At 37.6% G+C, this 23,464-nt stretch overlaps 1 protein-coding gene across 3 annotated transcripts; it reads right to left on the minus strand.

Annotated features, from left to right (window-relative positions):
• Nucleotides 1-10,687: 10,687 nt before the first annotated feature.
• On the minus strand, nucleotides 10,688-18,767 carry tnfsf11 (TNF superfamily member 11). Of its 3 annotated transcripts, XM_047815213.1 has the most exons (5): nucleotides 18,525-18,765; nucleotides 16,558-16,587; nucleotides 12,538-12,664; nucleotides 12,319-12,451; nucleotides 10,688-12,203 (listed from the first exon to the last, which is right to left on the minus strand). In XM_047815213.1, exons 1-5 carry the CDS (start codon nucleotides 18,711-18,713, stop codon nucleotides 12,038-12,040), a joined length of 645 nt encoding a protein of 214 aa, XP_047671169.1. In that variant the 5' UTR covers nucleotides 18,714-18,765; the 3' UTR covers nucleotides 10,688-12,037. The 3 variants fall into 3 exon arrangements, with proteins under 3 accessions (XP_047671169.1, XP_047671168.1, XP_027020525.1); XM_047815212.1 differs by having other exon boundaries at nucleotides 10,688-12,451; nucleotides 18,525-18,762; XM_027164724.2 differs by lacking the exon at nucleotides 16,558-16,587 and having other exon boundaries at nucleotides 10,688-12,451; nucleotides 18,525-18,767.
• Nucleotides 18,768-23,464: the final 4,697 nt, after the last annotated feature.

Genomic DNA, 23,464 nt, shown 5'->3' on the forward strand with positions numbered 1-23,464 from the left:
ATTCTCATGGGGAATAGCAGACACAGCTACACCCTGACCTGATGAACTTCCTTTGCCCTAAGTCTCCTCAGAATTGAAAATTGACTTCCCTTGCCAGCATGTTTGAGGCATCACACTAACCTTCCTCCCATAGAGCAGAGAGGAGCACCTCATGCAGAAAACCACTAACGCATGGCTATGTGGCCACTTTGTGATGGTCCCAGCATGCTGCTAGTTTCCAAATTAAAGGCTATGACAGTGTTGGAGACCAAGCATCAACAGTTTGCCACTGACCTGAAGAGTGACGCTGTCATTACCTATGTCTTGTTCTGCCTGGAGTACTGGATGTTAGGATTGAATTTCTCAGTGTGCACAGAAGATTTGGGAAAATTATTATTGTATTACAATATTACAGTATTTTTTTGATGACATTTTGATGTCAAAACACTGCTGAGTTATTTTTAAGAACCAGAATTAAACAAAGTAGCATTTCCTGCTATTTATATTCAGTATTTTGTTTACAGCTAACAATACACTATAAATTGAACTAATCTCTTTTGGGCATTTCTATTGGTCAAAAACATTTGTATGAGGTTGTCAGAGTGAAAATAAGAATAATATAAACAACTGCAATGAACCCAAAAGCAGAGGTCAGTTCGGTTTTACAAAAACATTCCAGCAAATAAACTCAGTGACTTAATTTAGAAGTTGCACAGGACAAAGCCCTGACCATGCTGTGGTCTTCTGTCTCAGTAATATCCTCAATGATACATCTGAACTCCCAACAGTATCCCAGTTTATTCACAGCGTAATCAGTTCAGGAGCCTGGGGGAGGCCTTTGACCAGAAGACAGTCAGACCACTTTCACAACACTGTAGCGAGTTATTGTGTAAAGTACAATTTCAGGCAATTGTGGTATTCTACAGAAGTGAGTCTCCAAAGACCAAAATGGTCCAGCTATACAATACAAAGAAAAAGAATGTTTTTATTCCACTAGATACCACAATTAATTTGAAACAAATAAAAATATAGGAAATCATAAACCTTTTTCGATTTCCATACTAGTGGCACAGTACTGACTGGAAGAGAATAAAACTGTGATGTTGAATCAGGATTCAAAACAGTAAGTGATTGATTAAATGAATTTCAACTGTGTAACACTGAAATGTAAAAATCCTCTTTAATATAGATTTAGATCTGTTTTTTGGAAATGTGGCAATCGTCTTCAAGTCCTGCTGTTGTGTTGGACTGAAAAGTATGGGCTATGATAAGCTTAACAAATCAGATAGTTCAAAGCAAGCACACAGAGCAACCCACAGACCAAGCAAAGATCATGTAGTCAAACCAAGCCGTTCATTTTCCAGTGACTTGTTATTCACATTATTCACATTATCTGCCAAAATTCATTTCTTTTTTCTCTAAAAACAAATGTTACACTATTCTAGGTGGGGAATTGTGTATGCAGTGTTGTCTGGGTATTTTGAGATTAAATGACTCTAAGAGTACTATTAGAGTATTTACTATACATACAGTGTGTATGATGCATACACACCGTGTGTTGTAAAAAGTGATAGTGCCAAACAAGTGCACATTGTATAAACTGGTGAACATGTGTACCAGAATGATATAAAAATGATGGTATATGACATATATAATTAGACCATTTGTTTCAACACAATCGTGACATATGGTGGCCAGACATCCTATTCATCTAACTCACCACAGGTTATTACTCTTCTTAAGCAGCAATAGCCACTCCCTTGAAAGTATGCAGTCACTAAACTAATGCAAAACAATGTTGTCATGTCTGTGTTTACAGTCTGCCTGCCGATTCCTGAAGCAATTACACAAATCATCCGATTAATAACTAAAGCATCTTCTCGGAAACCGTATTCCAGCCATCCACCTGTTCTCGGCAGTCATGTGATACATGGAAAAATGACTTCTTATTATTTAAGATGATCATTTAATCAGTCCAGTGTACATGTCCAAGTCTGCTGTAAAGCTTTTCTGTGTTTTGAACTGTTGTGCATAATAAGGGATGGGGCTAGATCAAAAGCAAAAAGTCTTGTGCCCGGCCCCTTAGTAGTCGGCTGTATGGTGCCATGTGAAATTAGCATTGTTTAGAGATGAAGAGAGGGTCAAGATCAATTAGAGAGTTTAGTCAACCTTAACCAAAGCTTTAGAAGAACTGCCAGCTCACCTAGCATGATCATTCAGCATCTGGAGTGCAGTGTGGTGAAACAGGCACCAAATCTTGACCAGTGTTTAGCCTGACGCTTTCCACTCTGTGATTTGTTGAGTCACATGGGAGAAAGACGGGACCACCGCCGTGACTGAAATGAATATAGTGTTCTCACGCTATCTCTGCACATTCAGCATCATATTCTTGTTTATTTAGGAGCTGCAATGAATATGCCTTGGTTTAAAAAGTTCTCATGCAATAACAAAAGAAAGCCTTGTACTGCATGGCTTTTGTGTGTATGAATACTGTATGTAAAGGTGTGTGATATACTACAGCACTGCCACATTAAGATGCTAAGCTGTGTTGCAAATATACAATGCAACAGTTGAGGTGACACAGATAACTGTCATCTGTGGTTTCATCATTCCTATGTATGTCACGTTCTGTGTTTATCTGTCAGATAAACATCTTTATGCACATGTAAGCATTGTACAGTAAGTGGAAAGCATGCGGTCAGTTGTCAGTGTCTTTAAATGAACAGTGAGTAAATTATTTTTATAAACACCTAAAATCCAGTTTGTATTTGTAAACTAAAATACTTATGAGAGAGAAATGTGTACGAATTGTGTAATATGGTAAATTGGGCTTAGGGTAAAGCAACAAATCGTGCCACGTGGAAAGAAAAACATGCTTGAATTAAAATTTAATTACATTTAATTTAATTTAATATGCGTGCAAAAGCAATCAGTCAGTCGTTTTCAATTACAGGCATGCAGTGCACATAAAGGCTATTGAAGCTGAACTAACAACTTCTACGCTGCTCCACTTCTTGCATGTATGCGTGTGGGGACCAACTAAAGGTGGAACATTCCGGTGGGCACAAAATTACAAGCATACCATAATGTCTGTTGTCAAATTTCAAAGCTTTTGTTTAGATCTGTTCAATGCATGTTGTAAAAGTACTAAGGAAACTTGTCTTCTCTGAGGTTTTCTTGCTCTTGCATGTCTGCCAAGAACACCAGAAAAGGCCAGTGATCTGTTTATGTAGGATGCGTGTTTGTGTGACCTGCAAGTGCAAGGCAGTGAATCATCTCATTTCTGTTTACTGTTTCACTGATTAATTTCTTATAACAGGGGCTAAGGACAGTCGTTCAGCTGCAAAGTGAATTACAGATTTATTAACATGCACATTCCAGTACAATGTTTCTATATTAACAAGCTCATTCAAAGGAGCTTCCATCCCTCCATGTTTCTGTACTGCCTCTCCTAAACACGGTCGCAAGGCAAATGTATTACTACGAAGCCCACCTCAGATCTTGTGGTACAAAATCTACATAATCCCAGGCTGATAATAAATAGATTAAAACAAAGATAAGTATGTAGTCATTAATATGGTTTCTGTAAAGAGAATTTTTATTTGACAGTTATGAAAGAAGACATCATGATGCTTTATAATAATGTAGTTTTACACCATAGTAGACATCACAGGCTACTTTTTTGATGTTTGTAACTTGTACTATTGTGTTTAAATACAAGTGCATGAAGATTTAAAAAAAACTGCTATGAAGAGAAACCATCTGAGCAAACATCCTACATCACTCCACTGTATGGAAACTTATTAGACTCAATATGAAACTCATGTCTAGTGAAATGGGAGATCTTTATCAGTGTAGTTAGAATTCAGGACACACAAAAGTTTGAGTTTGTGTTAGAACGCATGGTTTGTTCTCTGTTTATGTATTTATTGAGATAAAAGCCCGAAAACATCTCAGTTTCTAAATATTATGACTGAAATGGGATTATTAAGCTATTGCTAACACTAGTGGTAATGTTAGGTCTAGATCATTAACATGGGGTGGGCTTTTTGATTAAGCATTTGTGTGTTTGAATTTTGCATGAGTCCAGCTGCTTCCACGGAGTTCTTTACACACTCTCTGTAATGACAAACAGATGTCAGCATCTGCAGCTGTATCATACACCATAATGATTCAGAGCTGTTATCCACTCCAGTGGCTCATAATAAAATCCTCTAGAATACTTGGATTTGTCAGCACCAATGCACACACTCACACACACACACACACACACACACACACACACACACACACACACACACACACACACACACACACACACACACACACACACACACACACACACACACACACACACATGCAAACTCCACACAAACATGGTGGGGGAAGGAATTGAACCCCATTTATACCATCTACATAGGGACAGTTGGGGACCCAAACAGAATAATGTGGGACTGCATTCCTCGTTATCAGGCACTGAAAAATCTCCGTTAATGATGACATACTTGTAGCTGTATATCAAGTAAGATCTAAACCATAAATTATGTATGTCTAAACCAACTGTGTTTTCAAGCCTGGCCATTACATTGTGTGGGCAATAAATGTGGGCAAATACATTAAACGCAAGTAAACCAAGATAACCAGTCCATCAGTGACCATCTTCATCAGTGCTGATTCTGTACTTTGATGCTTCTGGAGACCAACAGAAGAACATAGTAATAGTAATTTAAAGTATTTTAAGTCAAGCACAATGCTTTGTCTAGTGAAGAATATAAATGTACAGAGCTTTGTATACCCAGTGTGACAAATTATGATAAGGAAATGTTAACTGAATTATGATGCTTTCTGACCTAATGCTAGAAAAAAATGTAATATAAATACTGTTCCTGTACAGGAACTGACTAAGCAGGTTCTGTTTAACTAAACTAAACTAATCTTTGTATCTTATTATCTTTGGCTCATCATTTCTGTATATCACAGAAGCCCTACTAACCTTTATAGTTTTTGCAACAAGATGTTATCAGTGCTGGTGCAAACTGTAGATAAAAAATAATGTTAACTGGGACACAATGTGTCGCCGTTTGTTACAGATATAGTTAAGATAACAAATGTGCCTTTTGCAGGTTTGATGGATATTTGAATGATAATCATTCAAAGATCAAAGATACTATCAAACCTGGTACAGCTACAGTGGTGTGAAAAAATGTTTGCCCCTTCCTGAATTTTTTTATTTATTTTTTTTGCACATTTGTCACACTTTAAAGTTTCAGATCATCAAACAAATATTATTCAAAGATAACACAAGTAAACACAACATGCAGATTTTAAATGGAGGTTTTTATTATTAAGGGAAAACAAAATCCAAACCCACATGGCCCTGTGTGAAAAAGTGTTTGCCTTCATGGCAGAGTTCCACGACGGAAACCACTGCTGAGCAAAAAGAACATAAAGGCTTGTCTCAGATCTTGATGAACCCCAAGACCTTTGGGAAAATACTTTGTAGACTGAAGAGACAAAAGCTGAACATTTTGGAAGGTGTGTGTCCCATTGCATCTGGCGTAAAAGTAACACTGCATTTCAGAAAAAGAACATCATTCCAACAGTAAAATATGGTGGTGGTAGTGTGATGGTCTGGGGCTGTTCTTGCTCCAGGACCTGGAAGACTTGCTGTGATAAATGGAACCATGAATTCTGCTGCCTAACTAAATATCCTCAAATCAAATCAAATCAAATCAAATTTTATTTGTTACATACATATACATAACGAGTAGGACATGCAGTGAAATGCTTTTTGCATCTGTCCAGTATTCAAACATAAGGAATGCAATTTGGGATAAAGAATATAACCAAAAACTGCACCCCAGCGGTACCGGACCACGCCATCCAGCCGGCTGAGTTTTTCTCGGTTTACCGCATGGACAGAACACTGGAGTCAGGGAAGTCAAGGGGAGGTGGAGTGTGTCTGATGGTGAACAACCACTGGTGCGACAGTGTGAGCATCGTTCCTCTTTCACGCTCCTGCACACCAAATCTGGAGCCACTGACCATCAAATGTCGGCCCTTCTATAGTATCTACCTCGGGAATTCAGCTCGGTCATAGTCAGTGCCGTTTATATTCCACCTCAAGTGGACATGGTCACTGCAGTATGGGACTTACATGAGACTTATCCTGAAGAACAATGTGCGGCCATCTATTCATGACCTCAAGCTGAAGTGAACTGAAGGGTTCTGCAGTAGGACAATGACCCAAAACACACCAGCGAGTCCACCTCTGATTGGCTGAAGAAAAACAAAATGAAGACTTTGGAGTGGCCTAGTCAAAGTCTTGACCTGAATCCTATTGAGATGCTGTGGCAGGACTTTAAAAAGGTGGTTCATGCTCAAAAACCCTCCAATGTGGCTGAATTACAACAATTTTGCAAAGATGACTGGACCAAAACTCCTCCACAGCACTGTAACTGACTCAATGCAAATTATCGCTTGAAACAAACGCTTGTTTGCAGTTCTTGCTGCTAAGGGTGGCCCAACCAGTTATTAGGTGTAGGGGCAAACACTTTTTCACACAGGGCCAAGTAGGTTTGAAATTTGTTATCCCTTAATAAAAAAAAAAACTTAATTACTTGTGTTATCTTTGACTAATATTTAAATTTTTTGATGATCTGAAACACTAAAGTGTGACAAACATGCAAAAAACGAAAAAATCAGGAAAGGGCCAACAATTTTTCACACCACTGTATAATGTATGCTATTTGTGAATATATCTTTCTTTATTCCTTCTGAATACAGACACAGATAAGATCAAAAACACAAATTCAAGTCATATTTTTATATGAAATCTGCTAATCTGTTTCACAAAGATTAATTTTAAAGATTTTGGGAAGATAAGAAAAAGTTACAGTTCTGGGACTCATCTATTTGTCAACAAAATATTGGAAGCTTGAATAAAATGTGCTGTGTCTGAATCATATGCTAGTTTGATGTGATTCTTTTTCTGTGATTTACATTATATGACTAAAACTTGACATTTGAGCATCACACCAATTTGAACATCACACCCACTGCATAGTAGACATCAGGATTAATTACCATTACCATTAAAAATTAATTCACTAAAAAGTTGTACCCTGATCCTGAATTATCATATGCTGCAGAAGATTTAACTTTAATTTCATGTATTTATGTGCAAAAATTATTCATTCATCCATTCATTTATTCATTCATCCATGAACTGCGTTATCCTGATCAAGGTTGTGGTTAATCCAAAGCCTATCTCAGGAACACTGGTTGTAAGGTGGGATTCACCTCACATAGGGTGTCAGTATATCATTTATTCACATCTCTCAGGGGGAATTAAGAGTAGCCGAAACACCTACTGGCATGTTCTGGGAGGTTGCAGGAAACTGGAGAGACAATAAGGATAAGGAAAGAGCATGTAGAACTCCACACAGACAATACTCTGAGCTCATCATTGTACCCGGGAACTGTGGGGTGGCAATGCTAACTACTGCACCACTGTGCTTCCCATTTGAACAACATAGGCATAAATCAATTCAACAAGCAATTCAGTTTCCTTAATGATAATCACAAGCCCTAAATGACAATATAAATCAATGTACAATGTGTGTGGTAGCTTTTTATACAAATGAAAACAGTAGCAAATGTAAAATATCAGTTGCTGCACTATCACTAAATTCACACTAAGCTGCTCAGCTAGTGTGATTAAAGCATGCATATGCAGAGAGCTTTGTCATAAGCCTGCAATAGTCTCTCTTACTTTGAAGAAGGAGGCCATCATTTCTGGATTACTTAAAAATAACATCATCATGGATGAATCACAAGGGGATTCCTTCTCTGAAACCACAACATCCCTTATATTTGTTATTGAAATAACAATGAAGCATCACTTTAATTTACATTAATTCCATGCAAATCTGTTGCAATTGCAGTTATTTTTAGAATGACAAATGACGTCCATACTATTTCCTTTTAGTCTCTGAACTCAGAATATGCATCAATTTCTCCAATCCATATATACAGTACATTCTTTTCTCATGTAACTACATATATATATAGAGGTGGGTTTTTTTATTAGAATGATTAATTCTGTAATAATATACTGTGAATAAAATTAATTTTATGATAAAATGAAATTCAGTAAACAGGAGTTAGTGGAAGCTTACAAAATGCTCTCAGTGTGAGACAGTAAAGGAAAATGTAGATGTCTGTTATTTAGATTACTAGGAAACAGCAAATATCACAGAAGGTTACTCTAATTTAGCATAACAATGAAAGTAAATGATGTGGTGAAGCCTACAACCAACCAATGTGGCTTGTCTGAGACACTAAGTTATTTCATTGTGGTATACGGGAGCTGGCAATAATAAACCTAACCATTAAAGCATGACATGAAAGTTTACACAGCAAGCTAACCAGCAGGGCATTTACCATAACCAGCAGTGCTTTTTAATACACTCTCTACTTAATCTTAGTTATATATATACATTTAAAAAAATATTATTCAGTAATTACAATAAATTATTTAGTAACTAATGTGAAACTACTAAGATCTATGACTATCAGAGTGAGAAAAGCATTTCCCGACTTAACAACACGTCCTGGGAGTTTAATGGTTTAAAGTAGCTCGTGAGTGGATTTATGCTCCGTGACTGGAGATCATAAATAGATGCTGTGCTTTCGGATATCCTTTTAGGAAAGCAAACACCTTATACCAAATAAACACAAAATAAACAGAATTGGTTAACCAGCTTTAATACAATTGCTTTACACAAATAAATAAAAATACCACTGTATTATATCCAAGAATGTTTCAGAAATAAAATGTTATACAAGAAATAGAGGGTGGAAATTTGTTAAACAAGGAAAGAAAATCCTTGCTGGCTACAAAAGAAATTTGCAAGCTGTGGTATCTGACAAAGAGGCTGTTACTACAGTAAGTACTGTACTTAAAAGTATGTCCAGACCATTTTAGCCACAATTGCTTTTTTCCTGTTTTTAAAAGTCATCAAATATAAACTGTACATTAACAGTGAATTGTTTTGTTTGTTTGTTTGATTGATTGATTGATTGGCTTTTTTTTATTGTTTGCTGTGGATATGTTGACTTCTACAAAACACTATGTTGATGCTACAAAAATCAATATAATAATGGTGGCAGCTGGGTGCACTTGTAACCTTCTGATTGGTAGTCCAACTCCTTAACCAATAGTATTCAGTGGAACTAGCAGACACAATTGTGTATCATCATAACAATGTACCTGTGCACAAAGTGAGCTCCATAAAGACATGGTTGCAAATGCTGGTGTGGAAGAACAAAGGTACAAAGGGAATGAACTGTAGTTAAAACTGCATGCCAGACTCCTCAGATGCCTCACACAATGTCAGCACCTGACCTCATGCTCTTGTGGCTGAATGGGCAGAAATTCCCATATTGAATGGAAATCCCTCTAAAGAGTGGAGATTATTATAAAAGCAAAGTGAGACAAAACTTGGAATGATATCAACAAGCATATATGTGTGTGTGTGTGTATGATTGGTCAGGCGTCTACATACTTTGGCAATATAGTGCATCGCTGCATATAAAACCTTTAATGTCAATTAGCTAAAATATATTAAAATTTGCATTTAGCAACATTTAGCAACTATTCCCCATGCTTTTCGGCCATTAACTTCACCATTAGTTACAAAAAGTGGTTTATTAGCCTGTAACCATGAGGGACCACAAGTGCAACTAATCAAAACATAACTAGCCAATAACATATCAGTCAGTCTTTGGTCTGAGCCGTAATGGATCACGCAGATTTGAACTGTGCTGTCCAAGGTCCTGAAGCATGTGGGCACACAAGCCGAGGTCAGTACATTTCTGTTGTTGTTGCCCAAACTTGAATGGATAGCTTTCAGTTAGAGCTCTTTCTGAAATGTAGCCCAGAGCAAAAATAACCAAGGCTTGGTAAGCAAAGAAGGAATGTGTGAGCGTGCAAACTTCTAAGTAACCTTACTCTGCATTACAAGCTCACAGCTGCATCATAAATCCTACCTTAAAGCCATTTTCATCCCACCACAAAATCCTATAAAAAAGTTCATTAATCGTATAATGTATCAATGTTCCATGTTCTGCTGACAAAAGCACCATTTGGTTATAAAACATGTCTTTGTTTCATTCAATGCCCCTACCCACCCCACATCTGACCACTATGTGGGAAACTCACCTCTCGTGACTGAAATCCAGGAGAAAAATTTAGAAAGCAACACTGGTTGGATGTACTTAGGATAGCAAAACAGTGTTTATTAGCCTGAAACAGCTGGGTGTTATTACTGATATGACATATGCGTTTCACATGTAAAGAACACAGGAAAAAAGGATCTAACAGCTCCAGCAAACAACTATGAGAGAAGAAAAGGAAGAGAAGGCTTTAAACTGTTCCAATCCACATAACAAACAGAAATAGAAATCTTTACATTACCGAGTTATAATCTTACTTATTTCACAGACACTTTTCATAGACATAGGCAGAATATTGATAATTGAAATAGCATTGCTTAATGGCCAAGCATTGACTCTCTCACTAATCAGGGTTTAAAATCACCCATCCTTATGTACTGACCTAGCTGATAAATAACTGAGTTATTGTACTAAACAAAACAAGCTCAGCAACTAACTTTTCGCAAAAAGAAAAACCACAAATACAGCATTTTTGGCATATTTAGAAAAGTTTTTTTTATTAGTTTGAATGATATAAATAAACAATACTATTAAACTAAACATTTGTTGATATGAAAAATCTTTAAAATTTTAAGTTTGAAATTTAACTTGTATGTTGTACAGCAATAAATGCTGCTTTGAATGAGAATTTGTGCACAGAATTGTCAAATACAAGATACATAAATACAAAGTTTCTTTAATGAGAAACCACTCAAAATAAGGTTTAAAAGGAGCCCTGTGCTTCCCCCATTTGCAAAAAAGCGCATTTACAACTGACCTACAGTCAATGCATGTCATCCAAAACATGTGAAAAGAAAGGAGCTGAGACAGACATACACACTGTACAAGAGTTTTAGAATAAGACAGAACATTTTACAAATGTCCATCTCTATGTTCATCATAAAAAATAAATAAATACATTTAGTGCATTTTCTCATCTCCCCCAAAAAGAGTGAAATGAAAAAGAACTCTTTAAATTAGCATGTACCAAACTCAGTTTGGTTCACTGTATTCATGTCAATCTTTTCTGCTCTCACAATGACTAAAAGACAGTCCAGCTATCTTTGATTTTGTTTCACTTTGTTTAAAGAAATTTTGTATAACCAACAAAAATCCCATTTATATAACTAACTAAGGCACAAATCAGACCTCTAACAGCCTTTTTGTTCATCTTTTAACATTGTATCAATTAGGTGTTTCAAAATCAGTGCCAAATTTGCTCCAGGACTTCGACTAAGAAATATTTAATTGAAGGTTTTAAGCAGTGGTTCCAATCTCAGATCTGAGAGGACTGCATGTGTTTTACCTGCTTAATACACCTGCTTCAGCTCTGTTACCATACGGACACTGTTTATGTAGTCGAATAAATGGGACTAAAAACCATTATTTCAAGGTGTGACCGCAAACTGCTGCAATTCCAAACTCTGACCAGCCACTTACAGCAATCCCTTGAACTTCCACAATTAACTACCCCAAGTGATTATCAGGTGACATACTGTATATCGAGAAGTGTGTTCCTAGATTTAACACGCACAAACTCATTTTTTTACTGCAAAGTTTTGTACAAAAGTATAAAAAGCAAGTGAAGTCTGCAATGAAGTAGCAATGCAGTCTAACCAACTGAGGCAGTTAATGTTAACATGCCAAAATGTTTATAACAAAAGTGAACAGTCTGATGTGCCCTTAATGATGTACAATATAAACCAATATTGAAAAAAGTCAGAAGTCAGTGATCTAAAATATAAGTGCTCAGTGGTTCTTGGTCATGTGGAAATTGTTCATAAGGTTGTAAAATGTGCATAAACCAGTTCAGTAGCAAAAATAAACAAAAGTCAGGTGTTCATTTTAAAAACACCAAAGTAAGTCCCCTCGGGTTCTGGATCCAACAGCCATGAATTGGACACGTTGACAAAAAGGCCATCACTTTCTCCCAACCGGACACTTCTTCCTTGTTGCACACAGTACATGTTGTATTTTGGGTCACTCCAGTTGAACGTCCCGCCACTCTTTGAAAGCAGCACAGGTTTGAGATTAGACTGGGTGTGACTCTCATGGAAAATATACTGAATCAGCTGGACGTTGCTAACGTCCTGTTTCTTTGAGGCGTGATCAGGAGCATACCGGAAACAGGTCTTGCAATAAGCGTAATACAATCCTTGTTCCTTCATCACAAATCGTCCATCATGGTAATTGACCTTTATCAGCGTGCCATGATTCTGGTTCCATTGGATAGTTGTCACAACCTTGGAGTCAGCTGAAAATTCAATTTAAGGACGAGTTAAAACTTTAACATCAGTGCAATAAATGTCCAGATATAGCTGAATAGTAGTGTTTGCTTACTGCTTGCAAAGTCCATGGGCGTCTTGACAGAAAGGTGTGCTATGGGTATTTGATCTTTTTTTCGGGGTTTTTCCTTTTTCTTGATGTCTCTGAATGCACCTGCGATTATGGGTTCAGAATGAACTTCCTGGAGAACAACAGAATAAAACAGCATGTAACCTTTGGGAGAACTTGGGAAGAAAATTAGAGCAATGTGACCTGGAGCCTTTTTTAATATTATATATTAAAAAATAAATAGAAATCAGGAGAAATATGCTTTAGATGGAATCTACAGAGTCACTGAATACATTCCCACCTGTACATATATAAATGTTCATACTGCTTGATGATCAAGACATTTAAATATGAGATAGAACATAAAACTAGAGTCATGTTTTTAATTTGCTTTAATATTTCAGATCAATAAAAAGATCAATTACAATGTTAACTAGGATTACTGTTGTAGAAGTAAAGCCTCTATTGTTGCAATACTAATGCAAACTCTGTAGTTATTTCTACACATGGTAAATACCGGTTAAGTAAGTACTGTGGAATGAAGACTTTTCACACAGCGGTGCCAAAAAACCTGCATGAGTACGTATGACAAACCTGCTATCCTAACCTTTCAATTCACTGATTTCTGCAACAACAACCAAGATTTGAGGAATAACAAAATTGTGAATAGAGTGTAAATAAATGACACAGTGGAAAATGTAATAGCTGAAGACGAATGCAATTAGACACTTGTAATATTATATACAAAGGTTGTGGGCAAAATGGTGATTTATCTACAGCAGTGTACAGACTGTTGTGTGTCTGTGTGTGATGAAAAAAGACAGAATGTGGCCCCATTTCACCCGTGACTGAATTGCAATCATTTCCTGTAACATTGCTTGTTAATGCGGCTGGCTCTGGCCATTGTTATGATGTCTCTTGGAGAAAACAAATGTCAAATAGAACCAAAGCGTACATGAAAACATGCAGAGCATACGCTTAGTGTTTGCCATGGAAGACAGCTAATACTGCGCCTTTGCCTTTACAAATATGGAAACAATGTTGAGATTTTCTGCATGAATGAGTTTATTAAACATCAGATGGCAGAAAGTGATGAAAGAAATCTTGTTTTGTATTTGCAAGAGTCCTAAAGTTTAGAGTACACTCTAAACCATTGTGAAAGTTTGTTTTAATTCACGACCACTATCTACATCATCTGTTGTCTATGCGTGATTATTGTGGAAATATATTTCAACTAAAAACCTGTTTATGCAACATTCAACAAAAGTCCAAGAGCACTTGTCTTTTTATGAGAATGGAATTCGTATTTGCTTTTCCTGCTTAATCATTCATAAATTTTACATGACCCAAAGACCCAGATAACTGGATTACTTTATACTTTTATGTAGAACGGTTGTAGTTTTGTAATTTCACACTACATTCACATATTTTAAATATGTATTACTGTAATTCGTCAACCGTCCTAGACTTCAATTATACGAGTAAGTTTAGACTGAACAGGTTTTCTTTTTTAGGGCATGGAAAGTCATAGATCACCGATGTGATTTAGGTGAGATAAAGATGGCACATTCCAATATCTTTACAATCTCAGAAGGGTGTTTAACTTAAGGAATGCTACAGTTTTTTTTTTTTGTCTTGGGGGTTTGGCAGCCAAACTTCAGAGTCACATACAGTACACTCTCAAAAAGCAAGGACGTTGAACTGCGAACAGTACAGTATAGAACAAATAGTAAGATTAACAAAACTGGGCATCCATTTCTGTATAAAATTTAGGTTCTGGGTTTTAATTCAGGATAGACATTTTCATTTTATTTGTTGAATTTGTAGTTTTGCAATTTTAAAAATCAAAAAACATCAATTATATTCACCAAATGCAGTTTATTTACTCGCTTTTAAGACAAAGATAAAGCTCAAGGTGACTCAACTGGTCTTTTGTGTATGTTCTACACAAAGCATTTTCATTATAAATAACACAGTTCTTATTTGCATGTTTTTTAGTGTTTTAGCTTCATTTTTGGCTTCAAATTAACAAAGGATGTGTATTAGCTATTACTGGGTTAAGATAAGTCTGACACGCTGCTAATTAATATTAATTAATGAATAGTTTTTTTTTAATAGCAAAATGTGATGGTAAAAGAGGAGGACACGGTGAATGAGAAAATCCCACGATTTTCCCAGGGTGCTGCAATTTTCTGAATAAAATGTTAAATTTATTTCTAAAATGTATTTTTGCATATGTCGAGCCTTTTTTAATTAAATAATTATAAAAGACAGGACAAAGCTCTAGAGCACACATCTTAACCAATAGTCTGTAGAGCTTTTACATCCAGGTCGACTCTGTTCATGCCAAAGTGTACTGCAGTGGGCATTTTTTATATATGGATTCATAGATATATGTTTTCTAATCTATGAATGGTGAAACAAATAAAAACAATGAAAATGTCGATATCTCGAGTCAATGTATTTTATATGTATTAAAAATGTCCCTATTTTAGTGTGTGCAAAGGAAAACAAAAATAATAAAATAAAATAAGGCATTTACTCATTTGAAAACAAATGAAGTTTTAATTCTGAGAGATCCATTAAATGTTTCAAGTGAATCCTACTGGAAGTACATGGTACTGCACTAAAACAGACCTGCCAGGAAATTATTCAGATTTTAGAAAATAGTACTTTTAATTATTTTGACTGGTGCGTTATAACATTACATGATTACAGTCGGTTTTGCTGTTTATAAACTGATGGGCTAATGAATTAAATCTGGGAAAGCTTCATCAAAATCCACAGCTACATTACCAAACATCAGCCGTTCACATGTGCTTCCCTTAACTGAGCTCACATACTCTTATGTGCTAGAGAAGAGTACAAAGTGTCAAGTGTTTCTGAACTATAATACAATGTTTTACACAATAGTATAGCTATCATTCCACAGTAAACACAACAAGGACAATTGTGATTAAAAGCTTTGATTAGCTGTCTTCTCTGCAGTGTTTTGGATGCTGTTCAGCTACGAGCGTAAGAGTTTGGGCGGCCCACATACAAAGCTCAGGCCGCTATACACAACTTTGAGGATTTAAACACTGGCTTTTTAGTTTTTCTTAGAAAAAAATCTGAGGCTATGCAAACTTTCAAGCTGACAGTTCATAGTGAAAAGAGCATGGCCAAGAACTCATTGCTCAAATGCTTATAAATATAATGAGATAATACTCTACAATTCCCAGGCCATGTGGGTGGTTTGAGTGCTACTACGGGCCAAAAATCTATCAAATTATATTGAGAGTGTCATAAATACAAGCTACAAAATAACAAGCTCTAACATTTTTACGTGTTTCGAATGTGCTGCCATGAGGCACCTGCACTGATGATTAGTGTTAGTGATTATGAGGTCCATTACCAAAGCCACATGCAATGCACTGCATTTCTCTCATAAGTCATTGAGAAGGAATGAGAAGCAGCAGCGTGGACAGAAGCACTGATATGCACCTCATAATTCCCTGTTTCGAAACCAACCCCAGGTTATGTAAACATGCTCCTTGTTATAAATCTATATGAGGAGACTGATGACATGCGTGTTAATTCCTCATAGTGGTTATCCTGACAGACAGCAGGCCCAAGCTCTCTGGCTTGACCTTTACACAGGCAGCCCCAACCACCACAGTTAAGGAAATGGTTTACAGCAGCTGCGGTATGTAGCTCAATGTTTATCTTCTGCTTTAAACAAATTATGAGAAAACAGTGGCTCCATGCCTGTACGAGAGCAGCAAGAATATCCTTGATGTCAACAAAAGAGAATCATTATTTCTACCAAGTTAAATACCATTATATGATCATTTTAAGTTTACTTGGAATTAAAGAGCACTAGATTTACTTGGAAATGACTCGTTTTATCAGCTAAGCAGACTTAAAACAAGAACTAAAGATCAAAGCTGCACCAAATAAAGATAAGAACCCCTTTTGTGTAAGAAGTAACTCTTCTGTGGCGTAATCAGTGCAAAAGCAGTTAAATCTCAACACAAAGACACTCACCTCTATAGGCTGAGCTGAAGAAAGGTCGACCTGAAAAATAACAAACATGATTCAGTCCTGCATCTGTATTCAATCACTTGCTTGTAAAATGGCTTATAAAACGACTCAATATGGGGCAGTTGCATGCTTTGTCATTTGTATGAACTTAAAAAAACACACAGGGTTTTGTTTTGTTCACAGAGCAAACCTGAGACAGATGTGTAGATGTGTAGATATCTGAACGCATAAACAGATGGATCTCTGGCTTGTTAAGCAAAAATGACATTTCTGATGGAAGCAGTTTATTCTGAGGAGACAACACAACTACCAAATCATTCGTACACCAGGGCATATTTTAATTGCTGTGATTAAAATATGCGAGCCAAAGCATGCTCAGTATGCAGGTGACAATGTCCATGACTCATTCCGTTGAACATGCAGGTTAAACCGCAATTTTTTGCGTGATGAAGATAAACGTGATGTGTGTGGATTAGCATTTTCTTATGATATAACTGATTAAATTCAAGATGTTCTTGTTTCATTTACTCTGCCATTTTCCTCAATAATACAAGAAAAGAGAAAAGAAGTTACTTTTACCCACAGTAAAAAAAAAGTTCTTCGTCTGAATTTCTCTCTGCATCCAAAGCCAATCTGAACTTTCTGCCAAATACAACTGAAATTCATCTTGTGTCTTTCTTTGGGCTCTACCACAGGACATAAAAGCCTCTCACACACTTATACACTAGTCTTCATGCCAAAGCCTCATAACACAGGATTCACAGTACAGACTCATCAGCAAAAAAAAAAAAAAAAAAAACTGAATCTGGCCTTCATTAGGATTTATATCATGTTGTGATGCCTGCGTTTGTGTCTGTGTGTGTGTGTGTGTGTGAGTGTGTGTTTTAAATTAATGATCAGTTCAATATTAAATCCCTAAATAAGCAAAAGGGAGCTGAGAAGATCTAAAACATGTTTACTACACGAACCCTGCTTTCTGTCCAGGGACAAAAAGCTCAATGCAAACAAAGGAGCTTTTGTCCAGATTCATGCAGGTTCGGTTTTAGGGTCAATTAAGTCATCCTCAGCCATGAAATTCTCTCTCTCTCTCTCTCTCTCTCTCTCTCTCTCTCTCTCTCTATATATATATATATATATATATATATATATATATATATATATATATATATATAAATATATATATGTGTGTGTGTGTGTGTGTGTGTGTGTCTCTATGTCGCTCTCCCTCTTCACTCTCACTTTCTTTCTCTCTCTCACTCCCCCCCCCCCCATTACTAAAGTATCCCAAAACTGGAAGCAGATTGTTTTAATAAATGTCATCCCCAGCCTTTTCCTCTCACAAGAGCATCCTTTAGCACTGTAAAAGCTCAGCAGCCTCCAGAGCGTAGAGACACCTCTGGCTTATAAAAGTCTCACAAACCCTTTGAACGGCTCGGAGTTGTGCGCTAACACACTCACAAACACCGCTAAACACCGCTGAACACCGCCACATGCGATTATCGAGTCGGAAAATCAAGCTCGTGCTGTTGTGCACGTGCCAAAACCCAAACCAGTGAGGCGACATGCTGTGGCATTGGGTTTTTTTTGTTTTGTTTGTTTGTTTCGAAGAACTTAAACGGCGCGAAAACGTTGCTTGAAGATGAACTTCAAAAAAGGGCGTCTAAGCGACACATACATGCTGAGATAAGCCCCAACCGCCATTTCCAGCTTTGCACATAAGTGAGTCGCTGCGATTTACAGCGGACACGCAGGTAAAAGCGAAACCGCGCGCGCACTGAAACTTACAACACAGCTTAGGTTTGTGCGGTAATCTGATACTTTTCTAACAGCTCGTACTTTAGAACAAAAACAAAACAAAACACATGAACACACACACACACAAACAACTTCAAGGTCAACACAGTTGCACTGAGCTCATGCGCGTCACGGCTCGTGCTGTAATCGTGCCAGTGTGCTTTCGCATGGCTCACCTCGCGGAGATAACCGGTCAAGTGCAGCAGAATGGTGACACTGGACGCGACCTGCAGCAGCCCCATCACGGCCAGCGTGCCGAAAATCAGCGGCTTATGGGCGCTTTGGGTCGGTGGCTGGAAGCGCGATCCCCCGTTTTCCATGTCCATATGGTTCCGCAGGTAACCGTGATAATCATTAGCTGCCATGAGCGCGCGGTTCTAATAACCTCCTCGGTGCAGGAAGTCGGTAATGTGCGCGGATTGCTATATAAACGGTGGGTGGGAAAAGCGAACGCGCTGCTGTTCAGACATTCAGCCAATCAGATAATAGCGGACTCGAGATGTGTCTCGCGCACCAGCGCAGTACAACCCAGTGCCTTCGCAATGGACTTTTGCACTTAAGTGAAAAAGCATCAAAATAAAACTCTCCTTGGCACTAAGGTGGTGTCCACAATAATACATTTTGTACCTGTAGTTTGTATTTTATTTTTATTTTTTACTATACTTTAAAAGGGAGATTGATGGATATTTAATTAGCTTTAGTGCCTAAGGTACTTTCAGCATCATAGCAGGTAGAACCACAATGCAAAGGTACAACATATAATCTTAGTCATACAAGTGGGTACCTTCAAGGGGTTCTCCAGCTTTCTAGGTAAAATATTCACTCTAAAGGTACAAAAAGTTGAGAGTCGAATCATACAATGGGAGAATTTAGTACATTTTTTTACCCACTGTTTAGTTGCAATAATAAATACACTTTATTACTATTAATGCAAATGACAATGTCTTTATTATGCTTTTGAAACACAGCTTAAAAGTTTATTAGTGTTAACAATTAACACAATGAACACACCAATGCAGAAATCAACCCTGTTGTTATTTCTGGTTTGTGTGAATCGAAACTCTGAGAAACAAATGGTACTAAACTGTAGCATCCCATGTCTGTCAAACCTCTACTATGTGAACCACATCAAATGTACACTTAAAAATGCATTTATAGTCCAAATATGTACCCGAAATCTTTTTAAAGGCAACCGATATGAACATTTCCAGCTGAAATATATATTCCAGTTATAAAAGGCAATGTTCTGCCGCAAAAACAATGAAAGATTCTAGGATTGTGATCTGAGTGCACAATCATTTTGTATAGCAGTTCAGTCCACTAACATCACTAAAGCTACATTCACACTGCAAGCCTATGTGATTTACTAAACTAGGCTTGCAGTGTGAATGTAGCTTTAGTAATATTAGTGATGTAATTCTGCTTTACAGCCACAGAATAGGCCCCTGATCCACCGTGAAACTGACCATTGTATGGTTTCCTACCTCCTCCCAAAAAACATGCCAGAAGGTGAATTGGCTTCTCTAAATTGCTTCTAGGCATAAATATGTGTGTGAACTGATTTATATCCAGTGTTCCCAGGATAGGCTTTGGATCCGCTGTAACCCTGAGCAGGACAAAACTGTTACTACTGTTTAATAAATGAATCAAATCAACGATGATTAATTTCATTTTGTTTATACTTTCTTTTTAAAGTGGCCTTCATCCAGCACAGCTCTGAATACTGGCATTTACTGAATATGCAGTTACTGAAGATTAATGAATAAATTGAGAAACACAGATATCACTTTCTTTTTTCCCTTCTACAAATATTTCCACCAGAATCAGCATTTACAGTGTAAAGTAACAGTCAGTGTTTTTGTGTGTTCATGCTATCATTATTTTAAAAAAAAAAAAAAAGATATTTCGGAAAGAAATCTGATGTTTCCCTGAATGATGCCAGATTTTGAGGCTTGCAGGATGTCTTCATTTGTATGTGTGGGAAGGAATGATTAAGCAGGTGTTGCAATGGTGCAGCGTTAATTGCAATACAGTTGCCTTTGCTCAAACGATGAGACATGATGAAGTCATTTGAACAAACCCTGGGGGTGGACAAAGTAACAGAAGCACTATATATAACTTTATGAGGAGTGGGGTCACTCAATGCCTTCATCATGCCTACAGCTTTACTTGTTTTTCCTTTAAGAAGAAGGATCAAGGAAGTGCTTAACAGTTTATTCCAAAACATACAGTAAAAGTGATCCATTGTGCAGATCTGGTCATCGAGAGGCTCTAGGAGATATATAACTCCATAACTGTGTTCAGAAATGCAGGCTTGAATTTTTAGCAGCATGTATTTAGAAATCTCCTTCTTTTTACACAATATCATTAAGGAAGTGTTGCATAAACTGCACCTGGTCATCAAAAAGCCAGGCTGAGAAATGACTTGAGCTAATGACTTCCAAAAGATGGATATCCATACAATTATACATCCCCCAACTTGTTAAACAGTTAGCAACAAACATTGTGGATTTGGTTTTCTTGAAATGTAAACACATCTGAAAGTAGGAAAATTGGTGAAAGTCAACTCATCAGACCATATTCCATTTTTCCATTGCTCAGGGGTCCAGGTTTTGTGCTGCTTACACCAAGTTATGTGTGTTTGTGTGTGGGCCTTGGATACCAGCAGTTTCCGAATGGCAGCTCAGTCATAAATCTCAGTTTTGTGAAGCTAGCCACATAGTTGTTCTTTAATTGTTTCAACAAAGTGCTGATCCAATCCTATTGTACAGTAATTAGTATAGTAATTACTGTATGTTGCATTTTCATTGTGTTTAACAACCATCATATTGTTATTAAGCTTCAGTTACAGCCACTGTTCCACTGTGTTGCAGTGTGTCTATGCTTAACTTGCCTTGTAGTGAATTTTGTCACTGTTTCTTTTGAAACATTGCATGATTTGATGAACAGGGGCACTCTGACGCAATTTGAGCACAAACTATTTGGTCACTCATTTTTAGCTGCCTCACGATGGTTTTTTTCCCCTTATTTTATGTGGCGTTAGTTATTTTGTCCACCCCACCCTGTTTGCAGTGGCGTGTCTTATTTGGAGTGTTAAAAGGCATTATGACTTTCTTTCCTCTAAAATCATGTGTGTGTTTTACTAATGTGTTACAGTTGACATTCCTGCCAAGGAAAATAAAGTCTGATTGTAGTCTATGCCTCCAATCTTTTGTGGCAACAGTATTATTTCCACAGGAAATGCATTTATCCATTATCCAAAAATAGAACCATATGAGCTTGTTCAAGTAAGATGTGTAGGATGGAGTGCAGTTCATGTCTAAGTGATAATCATGTCGGTCATATACAGTAGTTGATGTGCATCGGTGAACATCTGAGGTTAATATCACAAATTCATGTTAAATATCACACAATGGCTTTGCTGACAGAGCTCATGTGTATCACACTTTTGCTCCAAGAGGTAACTCAAATGTTTCAAGCAGATTAAAAATAAAATTCAGATTTTTTTATAAAGTTCCTCCAGTGACATTAGTGTCAAAGTGCATTTGCGTAATTTCTAGGTGTCTAAAGAGTCCATGAGTAAAACTTGGCCTTTACGCTTTCATTCTAAATCCTGCAACCTCACTGCTCTGAAATCATTTAGTGTGCAGCCATTAAATGAGCTTTTTTCCAGAACCACAAATCTCACTCTGGTTACACACTGTGTCATATTAGGCTACATTTGTAATTGCATTTTGGCAAAGCAGATCCTTGTTGACTGTCAGTTCACCTGCATTCTTTTACAGGACTGAGCACAACACAGGACGAAGTCTTCGCTCGAGACCAGCACACTCTCTGACCTTTTGAACTCAGCTGGGCAGCCAGGCGCTGTGGTGCTGTTATCCCACAATGCACCACATTCACTCTGGAGTCATTAATATACCGTGAGAACCCTTTTTTTTTGCAGTGGCTTTCTCGTGCCTTCAGCGATTTTCCGCAGAGTGCAGGCGCTAGGGCTGCGGCAGGAAGGTTTGGGTGGTATTTATACCCTTTTGTTTTGCCATGTGAGCTGTTCTTGCCCAAGCCAGGAGGTAGTTGAACAAGCTGAACCCAATGCTCCATCAGAAGATGAACAACAGCCAAAACCATACAGTGTCAAGAGCAAAGCACCCGAAACCACTGGCAGGCACTTTTCTGCGTGCTGAGCCGGCCACGGGAGGGTATTATTAGCTCTCCTGTGAGCACAGTACTGTACGCACAGGATGAGAGCGAGCAAGTGCCAGAGCCCTCTGCATGTTTCACAGACTGTGGAGTCACCATGAGAGTGTTTTTTCTGCCTCTAGACTCCATGTGGCTGCCCTGCTGTATTTCAAGCCAACCACGTTTTTTGCATAAGTTTCATGATATTTCAGCACTTCATGATGGACAGGAAGTAAGCCATGAATTATTAACACCCCTGGCTTCAACTAAACCTCAGTAAGGGAATATGTCTGTTGTAATAGTGCCTAAAGAGATTTGTCTTTCAGACTTGTAAAGTTCGAGATTTCACTCTCCCATGCGCAATAACACTTGTGGTTATAGCTAACAGTCCTGGTTATAACCAGTTACGAACTGGTAATGAATGTCAAATGGAATACTGTTACAGTTTAGAAAGCAAGACATGGACATAAAAGAACACACTGTTGTCTTTCCCCTCTCTCCCACATCCTGTGTGGCGCTTCCATCCCAGAGCAGGAAAAGAGCTTCTCCATCGTTCCTCCTCCCACCGCCCCCTCATTCACACACCAAAACATGAGAGGGCTTGAGGAGAACACGTATGTGTGAGTGTGTGTGTGTGTGTGTGTGTATGTGAAGCACTACTCTGCCTCCTTGTGCTGGCCTTTGTACTTCAGACCTTTGTGAACTTATTACATAGCAACTGACATAGCAACAAGTGTGTTTACAAAGAATTCCATCTGCTTAGATGTTGCTCATGTTACACATAGAGGGGAGTCTGTGGTTTTAGCCTAAGCCCAAATTTTAAAAGATCATTTATGAACTAGGTTTTGACTACTCATGTTCAAAGATCAGGATAAGTGTAGAACTAGGATAACCGAGCTGACCTAAAAATTAATCATTACGACAGACGATGATGGAT

This window comes from Tachysurus fulvidraco, chromosome 6 (genome assembly GCF_022655615.1).
Source record: "Tachysurus fulvidraco isolate hzauxx_2018 chromosome 6, HZAU_PFXX_2.0, whole genome shotgun sequence".
Taxonomy (NCBI): domain Eukaryota; kingdom Metazoa; phylum Chordata; class Actinopteri; order Siluriformes; family Bagridae; genus Tachysurus; species Tachysurus fulvidraco.

Excerpts from the sequence above, each read along its gene's own strand:
- tnfsf11 (XM_047815212.1), bottom strand. The coding sequence starts at position 18,713 with ATGGCAGCTAATGATTATCACGGTTACCTGCGGAACCATATGGACATG. Across the intron at positions 16,588-18,524 it reads TGACCGGTTATCTCCGCGAG|GTCGACCTTTCTTCAGCTCA; the intron begins GTGAGCCATGCG and ends GTTATTTTTCAG. Across the intron at positions 12,452-12,537 it reads GCCCATGGACTTTGCAAGCA|CTGACTCCAAGGTTGTGACA; the intron begins GTAAGCAAACAC and ends TTGAATTTTCAG.